Source organism: Tinamus guttatus, unplaced genomic scaffold, assembly GCF_059628265.1.
Source record: "Tinamus guttatus ecotype Peru unplaced genomic scaffold, ASM5962826v1 Tinamus_guttatus_pri_ptg000489l, whole genome shotgun sequence".
In the NCBI taxonomy this organism is placed as follows: Eukaryota; Metazoa; Chordata; class Aves; order Tinamiformes; family Tinamidae; genus Tinamus; species Tinamus guttatus.
The window spans coordinates 702,001-717,487 of record NW_028289023.1 but is presented as its reverse complement, the minus strand read 5'-3'; the positions used below and the strand labels follow the sequence as shown (position 1 = coordinate 717,487).

At 37.6% G+C, this 15,487-nt stretch overlaps 1 protein-coding gene across 9 annotated transcripts in view; it reads right to left on the bottom strand.

Annotated features, from left to right (window-relative positions):
* MAGI2 (membrane associated guanylate kinase, WW and PDZ domain containing 2) overlaps positions 1-15,487 on the bottom strand; it is a 677,723-nt gene that overhangs the window by 83,243 nt on the left and 578,993 nt on the right. For all 9 annotated transcript variants that reach the window (XM_088533177.1, XM_088533170.1, XM_088533173.1 and 6 more), the window contains one exon: positions 2,463-2,494. In XM_088533177.1, the coding sequence (XP_088389303.1) occupies positions 2,463-2,494 (32 nt within the window). The remainder of the gene's footprint in view (positions 1-2,462; positions 2,495-15,487) is intronic.

Sequence of the window (15,487 nt, the reverse complement as noted above, 5' to 3'; positions counted from 1 at the left end):
ACTGAGTGAAGTGTGTTAAATATAAAGTTGGGTAAAGAGTGCTTGATAATATTGCTTGAGCTCAGTTTGCCCTGATGATGTTATATTAATTACAGAATATTTCTTCATGTACACTATATATGTAGAAATCACATGAAGTTTCTGGAAGCCCAGGTCAGTAGGGGATACTGAGCACACCAAGACATGGAATGTGCCATCTCTGAGCTTCTCCTCCGTGGAGCGGAGCTCCTCTCTTCTCATCTTCCAGTCAAGGTAGTCCTCTTTTTGCTCTAAGGAAACCAGTGGATGCTTCTCCCCAGGTGGCCAGTGAGGCAAGGGGCAGTACTCACCTAAGCAGAAAAGGAATCTGGGTTTGGGGCATCAGCAATGTTTCTTTCCTGTCACACACATGCGGTGCTGTGCTGCAGTGGTAGGAAGACTTGCTACATCTCCTGGTGTTGGCCTTACAGTCTCGCTGCAGATAGGCTGCTGGTCAGGTGCCAACGACACCCAGTTTCAATCTTTTATTCACATCAAGATCACTTGTGTCTCATTATTTCTTTAAATAATGGACTGGCAGATAGAGGAATGCACACTAGCTTAACCTGGTTCATCATTTGCCCATTGTCACATTGAGACCACTTAGACCTCCAAAATAGTCAAGTTGTGTGTGGTCACTCTGCATGCAGGTACATCAACACACTGTTGGGGTGACCTTATTCTCTGAGCACTGGTTTGCTTAAAGTCCTTTCCCTTGGGTACGAAGAACTGCCTCCTTCAGAACTGGTGTTTCTCTAGAGTCTGATTATTAGCAAGTGCTACCTGATTATGACCTAAATGTTTCTATATCAGAACAGTATGGAAAAACATCTGGAATATGCTGATATATATACAGCTGATATGTACACAAAAAGAACACTGACACTGAAAGATCTTGGGATCTGATTTTTAACAAGTGTCTCTATTCCCTCATTGCAAAATAAATGCATTAACTTTTAACTGAGGGAAAAAAGTTGAATTTCCCGAACAGACAGGAACCTTGAACTGGTGAGAAGAGGGTAGCCCTTAAAAGATAGAAAGCTGCAGATGTTCTGCTATTTATGATAATAAACAAACTTATGTCACAGTATTTATGCCAACTCATTCTATCCATCCTTTAGCATTTTACACTGAAACCAGTGCAGTTTAATGGAACTGTATCAACTGCTTAATTAATTAATATTTGTATTTCACAGTCTACAAAAAGTATTGCTGCATTCATTATGAAAGGCTGTGAAGTTGCCAAATAAAGCATTAAAATGCCCAAAGAAGAAAACTGGAAAGCTATACAAAATGGCTTACAAAATACTGCTGTTGTTATTCATATTGCTTTTGGAAAGCTCTAGATGGAGTCAGGACCTTGTTTTCCTGCATACCCCCCATGAGAGATAGGCACTACCTGAAGGGCTTTACACTCTAAGTAGACAAAAGAAAAAGAAAAAGAAAAAGGAAAAATATGTCTTACAATTTCTTTCTACACTGGGAATGTTGTGACAACTTTAAAAATGACTTAAAATGGCACTGACAAAATAAATGCAGTCATTGCTAACAGTCTTCACAATTTCATCACAACTTCATTGCGGAAAGGCTAACTAAAGAAGGTTTTTTCATCCAAGTCAATATCCTCCAAATCGTAAATATGATGAAGATTTCCACATATCTTCAAAACCAACTAAAACTCTAAAAATGAATCAGTGTTGACTTTTAACAACTCATATTCATCATTTGCAGGATGCTAAACTTTTCTAGCTTTTGAAGGTGCAAGCATGTCACTGTGTTAATGAAGCGTACCTGATAAAACATTTTTAATGGAAATAAATACTTTTAAAATGAGACATAAGCTAATATCTCAGGGTTAAATGTTAAAATCATAGAATAGCAGAAAGGTTGGCTGGAAGGGACCTCTGCAGGTTTTCTAACCCAACCTCCCACTTGAAGCGGGGCTATTTCCAACTGTAGATTTGCTAATGTAAGAATGAATAATGATCACTTTTGAGATGTTGAACTCAATACAGTCATAAAACAGAAAAGGTCTATGCTAGCCATTGCAAGGAGAAGAAATTGGTATTTCCCAAATAGACTGGCTGCTGTGTAGTGGTCTTCTGCTGTCTTCTCCTCCAGACTGCTTGTTTATTACTTCTCATTTTTGAGACAGTGCCTTTTTGGTCCTTGTCACCCACTAAAACAGCCTGGTCATTCTCTTCTCTAGGCCACCAGTGGCACTTTGACACTGCTGTGGATCCCAGCAGTGTGGACACTGAGCCCAAGTTAACAGACCCGCCACCCCAATGCTGCATCTTACCCAGTATTGGGGCACTGCTGAGAGGTGTCTGAACCGCTGGAAACAGGTGGGTTAGATGAAGGTCTACAGAACGTCTACATAAATTTGCTTAGAATGAGTCATCATATGAACTCAAAGAGTATAATTTTGAAAGGGAACTTACAGGTTTTGGAGTTTTCCATGGAGAAAAGAAACCTGAAATAAATAAAAAATAACGTTAGCAGCTTTTTCTGATGCATAAAAGGTGGCGGCTTAAAGGAGTCTGTGTTCCCATCTTCATTCTGAATGAAGATGGGAAGTTCTGAAGATATACTGACACTATGTCAGTATGAAAATATACTGACATATATGAAAATTCTATACACAGAAGGAGTGAAAATACAACCCACAAGGTAGAATTTCTAAGAAAAAAATGCAAATATATATATATGTATATACAAAAATATATATATATGCAAGTGGAACTATTGAGATCGTTGCCTTTCTTTACAAACAGCATGGGTTTAGGTTGAAATTAAAAGAACTAAACAAAAGGACTAAAAAAAAATGCTTTAATGGACACTGGATAAGATACCAAATGATCTCTTATTGATGTATCGAACACAGTGGTAACATTAAGAAAAAGCAATTCAAAATATTCTCCCACCCACCAAACCTAGCAATGCAAGATAATTTTTGGAAAGAATGCCTGGAATAAAATAACATTTTAATAGTAAAAACAAACAAACAAGAAAATTTATCAAAGTAATATAAAAAGCTAATGACAGAGTTCATTCTGTAGAACGAAAAATGGGTTTTAAATTGAGACGCTGAAGAGTAAGGCTCCTCATTTCAGAGTTAAGAGTATCAACTTAACTATTTCTTCTTCTAAAGTGAGCAAAGAAAAATAAATCATGAGAGCTCTAGGGAAAGTATCTTTCTACAGATAAATCACAACAGGAATTATAGCTGAACATAGCATTTAAGGTTCCTAGAATTCTGTGATTAAGAGGGCTTTTTTTGCCATGGCATCTAATTCATTTTGACTGAAAAAATCTTGGAATGAAAAAGCACTCAACTCTTCTACCAAGAAATACTGTTTTGCAACTCTGATATATAAGCTGATATTGCTTTTAAACACACATATCATGAAAAGTCATTCTGGATGGGCTTATGTTCACTGTCTCTGTACAGTGTCTGGATAGAAACTGCTGAATTAACAAATAGACATTTCTTTCTAATTGCAGACTCAAGACAGAATAACAGATATACAGTATAGGTCTGGCTTCTACGTCATCTCCAGTATTAAAGATTCTGTAATGAAAATTTGTTAAATAAATCCTCAGATGGCACGAATTCAGCCATCTATTTCTTACCTGCTATTATTCTGTATGGCTAATAAGTGTTGAAGTTAAAAAATATTTTTCCTCTGAAAGCTAAGTAGAAGATTTTGCACCTGCAAAGGAGTCTGCTGACAGATATCTCAAACCAATTTGTTACACTGATTTGGTATTTGAAGAATATTGGTAGGGTTAACACTCCCTTCCCAATGGTATCTTCCAAAACCTAGTATCAGCAAAAATTACTCCATGTCAAATTGAAATAGATTATTTTCCTATTTATTTACTGTCTATCATCATTTTTCTACATAAAAATAAGTTTTGCTGAACATATCTTGAAGTTTTTACTATTGTGTAAAAATATAACAACTTTATTACATATGTTGTCTATTAATCAAATTTTTAAAATCACATATACATCAAATAAAACTTTAGATTTTTTTTTTCTGCAGAAATTCCAGTATTCATCCGGACAAGAAAAACTCAGAATTAAATTAGGAACAGAGGCTTTGGTCACTGACTTCAAAATGCAAATGCCAACATCTACACTCAGATAAAAGGCAGTATTTATTCACACAGCATGAAATTGCGTTAAGCAAAATAACTTTCCAAGATGCCGTAGAAGTTATTGGACGCTCATTTGAAGAGTGCATCTCAGTAATGTGCATGCTCAGCAGTGTCAGGCTCCTGCAGCCAGATCTACAGCAGGCCATGGGAAGAGGTGGCCTTTCACTTCATTTCACCTCCCTCCAAAATACCGCATTTTCCCTTGAGTTTCCAGTGCTGTTTCATATCCTGTCCACTAGCAATATGGGAGTCCTGCCTGACCAAGGAGAGGGGCCACCTTGGCAGACTGGCACAAACCCAATGTTGCTTTATAGGCAGAATTTCTGTTCTCCAAAAAGCACAGCTTTCAGGTTCTGCAGAGTACTAATATTGTGCTATGATCACTTGACCTTCTAATCAACTCACACCAGGTGCCAGTGCTAGATAAGCTCTTATTACCTCCCCATCCCACTCCATATTTTCCTCTTCTGCCTGCCAAACTCCCCAACACCTAGTGACCAACTTTTATAAAACCTCAAATGGTTAAGAACATACATATATAAATATGCACACACACATAAACATATATATATATAAATATACAAACATTGCCCTCCCAAACACACAGAGTCATGTTTGAAACGCAAAATTATAAAAGTCGCCTTCTCAAGCAGACCTACCCAAAATACTTAATGAAGGTCTATTTCTCCCACTAGTGGCTTTCTGCTCACCCACTTGCCTGACAGCCATCCTGACTAGTAATACTTCCCAGGGCAAGCTGTGGCATCCTGCTGCTTTCTATTCATTTTAAATGAATCTTGATTAACACTGCTGCTGTAGGCAGTAGTATTTGTAGGAATTGGTTGTTGGAAAGGAGAGCAAGATTACTGACTTCAGTCAGACAGCAAACACCACAACTACGGTAGATTCTAGCAGAAAGATATTATAGTCAATGCCTACAGTATAATGCAAAATGCGGGTATGTAAAAACAAAATAGGTAATGTCAGATGATTCTCCAAAGCTAGCTTTGAGAATATAATGATTTTTAAAGATAGACCACTTAAATTCTACAGCAGTGAGTGGCCATCGCCTTTTATAGAAGTTTTATTGTTTTATTAAAAAACCCCATGTACAGTTACAGCCACATCCTTTTAAAAAGTGAGTGCTTTTTCTTGTAAAGAGATGTTAAAAAGTAAATTCTGACTTTTTTCTTTATTTACTACCTTTCAAAATGAGCTTTCGACCAGCACCCTGCAAATCTGAGCTGTGACATTTTCTATTTTAACTTCACTACAGAGCATGGGTAATAGAAAACCTCGCAAGGGTAAAAGAAAACAGATTCTGGATAAAAAACCATTTGGAAAAAAAATTTCTCTCTCTCTTTTTTCCTTTTTCAAACCAAGGCAAATTCCAGCTTCAGTCTACTGTACTTCTCCTTTTTGATGAAGATATCCTATAACAAAAAAACAAATCAAATCACACATATTTTATGTATTTCCTTCTATATGCACATTTAAGTTTTTATTATAAAATATTCTTACAGAATTCACATACCTTACCTGCCTGTATTTATTGTTAAACATTTGCTAAAAGCAACTTCTCAAATAGGATTTATATCATTTACAAGATAGCACCCTGATTTGTTTCATTTTTGCAGTAAAAATCCTGAATTTTACATGGTACATATGGTACCATGGTCTGTACATGGTCAATAATAAGGAAATCACCCTTTGGTTGTAGGCTGACAATGTGTATGTGTTTTCTGGCTGAATTTACCTTCCCATTACTCTTTTGCAGCCACTGCAGAAAGCAATTTCCTCCCTATTGAGTATTGATCTTGGGAAAAGTTCTGAAGACGCTGTAAAGTCACGAGTAACTGATACAGGTGTTCCCAGAGCACAGAACCCTTAACCGGGTTTGACTTTAGGGAAGAAGCGTATGTACAATTAAACTGAAGCCCAGGAACACTTAAGATTTCTGCAAGTGACTATGTGAATTAAAGCTGAGGGGAGGAACGTAACTCGCAGACGAGACCTTTCCACGTGAAGCGATGTTTGGTCACCCGCTCTCCACATCGCTTGTCTCTCTGACGATGCAGACCGTGTTTTGCCCGTTAGTGCTGCTGGGCTGCTTGCTTCTCTCCTGTGATATAAAAACCTTGCTGCACGCACATTTCCTGAGCTAGCCTGTCCCAGGCACCGTGCAGACCTGTCTCCCACAGACACTTAGCAGTAAATGAACAGATGGTTGATGAGCACTCCCAGAGCATTAGCTGACTCCACAGGCATCTCTTCCAATGTGGCAACACTTTACTCCAAGAAAAGTTTTCCTTTTTAGAATAGCCATAAATATTCTGTCTCAGCAGATTTTTCTCTGTTCTTTTTCTTTCCCTTCTGTGGAACCCTGAGATGTTTAATAGCTGCTGCACTGGGTCTCAATGGCAGAGGTGCCAAGGCTACAGGGACTTCACATGGTAGTAGGAGAGCTCAGAATCGCAGGGCACACAGGCAGCCAGAAGCAGGGAATAACTCTTAGCATTCATGGGACATCTGGCTCCTGCTTCTATACATTTACATTTTGTTGATCTATGCTAGGTCAGTTTAAATTAGGTACACAGGGTTCTATATGCATTTGGCTCATTCATCAAGAAGCAAACAACTCTCCAGCTCGAATTGTAAAAATACTTCTGTGAGAAAAAAAAATGCTGTCTTGTGCGAGTAGAACAAAGAGAAAACATTCATTCAATTATTCTTCAGATATCTTCTTTTCAGAAAAACTAACCCAATCAAGGAAAATGAGCAAAATTAAATAATATATACGCTGTAGAAAAACAAATTCTAAAAGGAAAAAATGAATTAAAGTAGTTGGAAATAATAATTACTATGAAAACAAAATGTCGAGAAGTTTGAAACAATCATGCCATGAGGGGATATGTGGGGAATGGCATTTCACTTTCTAATAAAATCTACCATTACCCACATGGTATTTTTCCAAAAGTCCTTCCAGTTTTAAGGGCAAAGTGATTTACCTTGGAAGTAAGAGTAGGTGTAAGCAACCTGGGAGCTCTAGATCTCCAAGCAGAGTTAGCTAATCCTGTGCTCAGCTGTCCTTCAGTGACGCAGCTATGCCATGGAGGAACCCCTTGGTCCCTGGCTGGGGTAGCACCCCACGCAGTGAGCAAAAATCAGCATGACCTCACATCGGGGTGAGGTGAATGAGGCATCACCACGGCATTATGCATGGTTACCCCTGGCATGCCCCTGTGAAAATCCACTCTGAAGAACCACAAGCACATTTCTTGCCCATGGAGAACCACCTTATGAATGAACAAGGCAGAGAGCAGGCGAAGTCCACCGGTCAGTCACGTTCTTAGACTCAGTCAGAGTATTCTCCTCTCCAAATGATTTAGATGACTGTAAGTCCAATCCTATAGGCCTTTTTTCTCAAACTTTCACATTTCTTGTCTGTTAGCATGGAGTGCAAGACTGTGAAGGTTATCATAGTTGATGTGGAGGCAGAGAAGTACCTTGGGAAATTGAATCTGATATAATCTCAGTGCAGTCTATGGAACTGATACAAAATCTTAATTGACCTTGAGATCAGATGCTAAATCAATATTCTTTTTTTTATACTTAGGAACACTTCTTGTGCTGTTCATGAAGTTCCACTGACCTAGTCTTCTCCAGTAACTATTTCTAAATAATATTCAGAATTTCACAAATAATTAGAAAAAGGATGAGCTATTCAAAGTCATGAATGGTAGAAGTACTTGCTGTTCAAGCTAGGGCCCTAACTGGTCACCTGTGTTTATAATTTCCTCCAAAATGCAATAGAAAATTTCTAGTTAACAGTAGGATTTCGCTTTCATGAATAGCAAAGAGTCTTTGTTAGTAAGAATACTGCCATCAGAAAAGGTCAAAAGCAGGCATAGTAATGAGTTAATTTGCATTCTAATGGACATACAACTATTTATTTGGCTTGGCTCCTACAGCTCTCTGAATTGCTTATCAGTGAGGGATGTAAAACCACTTATGATCATTTTTTTAAATTACTAAATATCCCCTCCTGCCAATTAATATAGATGTGAAGCAGGGAAATTCTGGATCACAGCTAGAATAGTGCAGGAGCAAATCTATCTTCTGCAGTGGCATTTTTTTGATGCTTAAATGTAGTAGAGGTAGGAAAAATAATAATAGGAAACTATTTCTGGAAATGAACAGAAGTAGCTTTTTATGTAGTAACAGAGCAGATTTTGTCTATAGACAAAGTCTGGTATTAAACACTCTAAGCGTGTCTCAGTGAGTGATACTCTTAACTTTTGTAAGAACCTCCTTCTCTTTTCTGGAAGCTATTATCAGAAGAGTGTTACACAATACTGATTTATTTCCTTGTTGACCCTAAAGGTCATAGCAAACCATGTTATCGGAAGGATGGCTGTGACTGAGAATAGGAAAATGCTGCGATAGTACAATTCAGAAAAGATTTTACCGGGACAACTTGACCTGAAATACAAAAAGAAATCTAACAGAATAGAAAAGCTCCCGTCTCCTGTCTTTTATTACAAAAAATCCTACTAAAAGTGCAAATCGCTAGGTTTATATCCAAAACTACAGTTTTCAGTTACAAGCAGCCCTGAATAAACAGTTATTTTTGTCACTGTGGAGTAATGTGTACTGTACATAATTTTGGTAAATACTAACCCAATTACCTAAGTCTGGATAATTAAGCACTAACACATGGAGACTGGAGAAGAAGAGGTCTCAGAAGCTTGGCCACAGGTTGTAAATACTACTCACATCTCCGAAAGGTCAGGAGCATTTTTCTGTATGTACAAGAAGAAGAACTTCCTGCTTAGCGGAAAGACATTCACTCTGAAGAATCTCCTATTTTGCTCATGTAGGCTATCCAGAAAATGCTGCCATTTCTCATGCCCTAGGGGTTACACCATCCCAAACCGTTCCAATACTGCAAGAGCTAGCAAAGAGAATAATGCCCCTTCTTCAGCAAACACCTTGTGGCAAGTAACAGTCCCAGAGCACAGCAGACTCAGTAGGGCAAAAATGTCACACACTGGATCAGCAATGCAATTTAGAATATAAAATGAATCCTCAGAGTCCTAGCAGCTTACAACCTGCTTCGAGAATGGCCTGTGAGTGTTACCGAACTCATAAAGACCTTATATGCTTGCTAAGAACATGCCTGATAACTCAGCTGGACTTTTAAAAGCTAATTTAAGGGCTAAATTAGAAACAACTAACGTTTCAGGAATACTGCATTGCATGTTCAGAGCCCTCGGACATGTAGAAACTGTGCCTAGTTCTACCAGTGTCTCTACTCTTTCATGTGTTTAGTATCTGTTCCCATTTAAGCTTTCACAATTTCTAAGCACATTAGAGAAATCTCAGTTTATGCCACGGCATGTCACTTTAATGAATCAAGGCATGTTCCCAGTATTTTCTGTTAAAATGCAGATGGAGCATAAGCTGTTTGTACATAGTGTTCTAAAGTTCTTTTCATGAAAACATACTCAGAAATCTTAACCAAATTCAGAAAAAAAAATTGAGCAATTCAATAAGAAAACCATTTGTTTGCTTATTTGAGAGCTTCATATCGAGGCACAGATGAAAAGGGGTCACCAGATGTTTACTGTTGACATCTATATTACCAGTCCACCCTCTTCTCAATTCCTTCATCACATTCATGTTTCCCCCTGGCCATCTCCATCAAATACCTGTTGCCAAACTCCCACAGCCTTCTCTCCTTTGCTCCCAGGACTTCCCTCTCCATGCCCTGATTCTGATTTGAAAACCAGCTAATCCTATGCTTGAAATAGTGATCAGAAAAATCCATGGGTATTTCTAATAAATGACTAAAAATTGATAAATGTAGGGAGCTGCTACTGCACTCTGGGTCTGTTCCTCAAAGGGAAACCACAGAATGCAGTGCTCTGTTCAAAAGAGAGACAGAAAAACAGCACATCAGAAATGGTAACGAAATGTGCATCTAAGGTTGAACAGCCAAGAAAGAGTCGAAAGAGTTTTTTGGCTAAACAAACACACCTGAGTTGAGTAACTGGACTCTGTTGATGGGATTAGACTTCTAGAAATCAGCTCAGTTGCATCACCAGTTAAGTGTCTTTTGGATTGCCATTGCCATATATATCCTCTTGGGGCTGCCAGCTGGGATAAATCGCCTACAGGTGGGAGGTGAGGTGGAGCACACCTTGAGATGACTTAAATATAGGCATCTGAAGTAGCTTGAGTGCCTGTATTTAAGCAACCTTCTCAAGCCTCCATCAACTACATAATGTGCACTGGCATCTGGGGCACATTTAGATAGTGACATGCAGACATCTAAATTTAGATGTCTTAGTCTCAGAATTAATGACTTAACTCAGATGCACAAGCATAGGTCTAGCACCACATTGAAGGTCTGACACCACATCTTATGTTATCTCAGAAATGGGTGCTGGTCTGGCAGATATGACTCAAGATCTATGAAGAACTTCAGACCTTCTGTTGTCATCCTCAACAATCTTGAATCTCCCATAGACTATGCCATCCCCGTGGAGATTTCTTGATACCCCAGTGCGTCTCAGAGGGACCTGAATGTCTGTTAGTGAGTCACTGAATTGAGATCAGACTTTCAGTCCTGATTTCTCTGAGGCTGGGAGCACTAAAGTACATCACATAACAACAAATAAATTAAATTACACAGTTTGAGAGAGCCTGCTAGTTTTACCTGGCTGCCCTTCTGTCATTATTGAATATATTACATTACAGTTACTTCACAATCTTGGGTTTAATGAGTATTAAGCTGTCAACATGTTTCTGATTTTTATTGATTTGCCTTTGAAATCTCTTCTGTGACAATGGGAAGCGTCAGGAGCTCAGGTGTGTTAACTATAATTGTCTCATTTTCGTAACACACGGCTGAGTGACAAACACCGATGGTAACATAATGGAAAAGTAATCATGCTACTTGGTGGTAGCTCAAACAAGCAATAACATGCTTATTTGAATCTTCAGATCAGCTGTTATTCAAAACAATAATTTATTTCACTTTCATGCTCCTTCATGTCAGCCTGATAGACCAGTTCAGTCCTGGTTACAGGGATTCAGGTAGAACAGAGGGTGAACAAAGCGGGAGACTGTGAAAGAAAAGAGTAGCAGCAGAAAGAGTGATAATCACAAGATTCGGATTTTACAAGGTTGAGTCTTAACTGTGAAGGAATGTCATTTAGTGTAAGAAAATGAATATTTGGCAAGAGTAGCTAGTGGAAAGCTTACATCTAAGTATTTATCTAAACCAGTAACAAAACTGTGAACAAAACTGAATCCCTAAGCCCCCAATTCCCCAAATGAACCTACAGGTAATTTCCTTTCCTCTGAGCTACTGAAGATTTCATACTGTTCACAATGGCATGTATCTAGTAGAGATAAACCTCCTTGCTTTCACGTTCACCCACTCAGATGGTAATTCTCAGTATTTGACTTATGCAGCGAAAAGAATAAAGTTGAATTTAGTAAAAACTTTGCAGAGATCTAAATTATAATGGTTAAACAACATGAAGTTCAGAAGATTTAGTATAAGACCACAGGAGCCTGAAAGAAAAATTGGAAACACAGAAATAATGATGGATGGGCATGATATTATTGTAGCACAGAACATTACAGAATATAAATCATGATAAATTGATTGTGATGACCTGGTTTGCCATAAAAGGTTGAAAAGTGTCATTTTTTTTCCTCTGGATTCCTGTCAATTCAGAGACAAGCAATTAATATAAAGAAGAGCTGTGTCCTTAAATCTAATGAGAGAGGAACAGTACTGATGTGAATTTTATGATGTTTAGATTGTGTGCTGGTCACATGTACTCTTGTGCAGTACTTTAAAAAGCTAATGAACAGATCATTAAAATGATACTGATAAAGGATTCTGACAAGATAGTTGGGAAGTGATAAGTATTAAATGAATGTATTACAAGGAAAAGCAGAAAAGCAGTAATAGCTTTTTTTTTTTTTTTTTCCTGTGACAATGCTCTGTCTCTCAGAGGAACATAAATTGATTTCAGTCTGTTGAGATTTAGACATGTCTAACATAAGGGAAATAACCCCTCAATACTGAGAAAATTGGAACAGTGCATAAACATGACAAGCTAAACACAGAAGATTATGGTGCTGACAACCGTGAAGCATCTTTTGGACCTCACAGCTGGCCTGTGTTCTACTTAAAAATCAGCATTTTTAGAAAGGCTTGCCAGGATACCTAGCAAATACATCCTCCCATTTTATTCTCAATACTTAGTGCAAAAGAAAACCTATTTGAGTTTAGCCTTTGGATCCATAAAATTCCTCAATTTACTCACATTCTTCCTGTATCATCACAGAACAAAGAATGTGAATTTGTGCTTCAAAAAAAAAAGCTGTTTGAAAGATTCTGGGTGAACAGCACAATTAATCACTGCAGGTCATCAAATAGGACTTGATATGTCTTTTTTTCTTAGGAGTCCCCAAATAGTAGATAAGACACTGAAGCATCTATATGCTCTTTCCCCTATCATTAGAAATGGAATCATCTGGAAATAGTTTGTAGAGGACTACGCAACTGGGTTAGATTTTTTTTTTTAATCTTATAAGCTAAATCCAAAACTATATTTCATTTCACAAGGGTCAATGGCAAATAGCTTATAACTTCAAGGGAAGAGGAAGGAAAAAGGTTGATTTAAATTAGAGCTTGTTGGTAATCTTCTGACAACGGGAGTTTTCACTAATGAATGGTGACTCATTAAATCCATTCTTGTGAAAAGCAGATACCTCTCCAGAATGTACTGAAAATATAACTGAAAAAAAAATCTGGTTAAATTTGAGGTGAAATTCCATCAATCACCAAAGACAACCAAAGACGAGGAGTTACGACACTCTTCTGGAACTCATGTAATTGAGGTTCATGGTTGTTGTGCCTAATATGTACCTCTGTACTCACTGCTGACAGGACTTCAGCTGTATTCCCAGTCTGTTCAATATATTTACTGTTAATGAGACTTGAAATACCAGTGTGCAAATAGCTATCACATATTAATGAATAAATAAGGTACTTTTGTGCACAAATACAGCAATTAATTTATATTTCTCCCTTTACTTAACTAGAAAAAGTTACAAGCACCACTGAATCACAGCTTATAATAAGAACTTTGCCATAGAAATATTTTCATTTAATGACAAGAACACATATCTTACTACACTTACTAGTTCTTTATTATACTACACATAGTACAGGAGTACAGAAAAAAAACCTGTAAAATCTTCAGAATTAATAATTAATCTCTAGGATTTAATTCTACTCTTGCAAAATTTCCTAAATATACTGGTCTTAATCTGCAAAAGCATTTTCAATATAGAATTCCCAAGTACATGCTTTCCTACGTATTATTTTGCATTCTAAATCATTATTATTTCTTTTTTATGTGCACTATGCTTTCAGATCTGTATATATTTCTAAATATAGCTTTTGTAGACTTAAAGGGCAAAGGGAAAGCTTTGGAAAAGGATCAGTGATATATTTTCTACTTGGAGGTTCATTTTCTGACTATGTAATTACAATGAGACATACTACCTTTGTGTTTTATCACTCTAAATCATAGAAATGCTATAACAGTTTCCTCTTTTTGCAAAAAAATCTTCAAAATCTTTGAAATTTCTGTATGTTTCTTCATTACTAACTGAGATTTCAATAGCAACAAAGTGACCTTGGAGTTATTTTTCAGAAGAAGCAGTACCATCAGCCCTTATGTCCAGCATTCTGGCATTTGATCTGATGTGCAAAATGTGCCGCTTTGGGATGCTGATGAAGAAATCACTTTACATCTTTGGCAATGTAGCTGGGTTTATTTTTTGCTTATCTCCCAGCTGACTTGGAATTCCAAGTTGGACAAAGATTTAAGCTAGACCTGCCTAAAATTCTTCTTACAAATTTCTTCTTACAGATTGCTTGTGAGGCTTTAAAAAAAAAAAAAAAAAAAAAAAAAAACAAGTAACAAACAAAAGACCCCCCAAAAGGCTTTATTATAAGTAAAAACTTTGTAAATGCAGAAAGTGCAAAACTATTAAGTAAAGAATATAGAAACAAAAGGAGTTTCTGAATGATGTGCCCTGCTCTCTATGCCAGGTCGTTGTTTCCAGTCAAATAAATGACTTTTGAGTTACAACCAAGTCTATATAGTCCCCAGGATTTTCATCCAGTACCCACTGTGGACTATCTTTCTGCTCCCTGTTCCTCCCTATGGGGGCCCTGGGTAAGCTGGTGATATCCAAATTTTTGCTGCAATTTCTTTTGCCTTGGACAAATTCTGCACCCTGGAAGCATCATTCCAGGAGCGGGGATCTCAGGTAGGAGAATCTGCCTTCACTCCTGGAGGATGCGTCTGACCCAAGCACTTCTTAGAGGCGCCTGGCATGTACAGTGGGGAGAAGCCTAACAGCTGCCCTCCATCACCTTGTCACCCTTCACTAGACAAGGAGGATGGTGCCAGCTCTTTAAGTATGTGCTCATATTAACCACACTCTAGGTGACCCTGCTTGAGCAGGGGGGTTGGACTAGATGATCCCTAGAGGTCCCTTCCAACCTCAATTACTTTGTTATTCTGTGATAAATGACTTTCAAAATTTTATAGGCAACAGAGTATTAGACTTATAGCTCAGAAAATGTGCTTCCCCTCTGGTTAGGAAAGGAATCACCCTAGATTATACATTTCAAGAATTGTTGATATGACCAAAACATCTTTCCTGAATCTCAAAGACTGTATGATTTATTTTTTTCAATACTTTCATCTCCATTCTTTCCCAACTTTCCCCAAAACTGGTCCTTTTCTCACATTTTCACAGGCTTTCCATGAACAAATGCTGGTATGACAGCTCACAGGAAATAAATTTTCTAAAGAAATGCTTAAATGCTTACACTATAAATTACACATATAACAGGAACTGGGTGTTACAGCAAACCCCCTCCCCTCTACCTTGCACATGAGAGATTGCATTAGCTGGCACTTTTGCTAATAAAGAGTTGTATAAAATAGCGAGAGTTCCAAGTTCCAAGTTTCAGCTCATCACTAACAACAACAGAAACTCTAATTAAAGATAAGATGCCTGAAACAGGCTTGATCTCCACATGAGATAATGAAGTCTCACATATTAATTTTGAAATAAACATGAAAAATGGAAAAAATGATAGAAAAATGCAAATGGTCTTAAGAAGCAGGCAAAAAAGATCTGAGACAGAGTCTTTCTTTTTCTTTAACATCCATATTAAATGCAACAAAATACC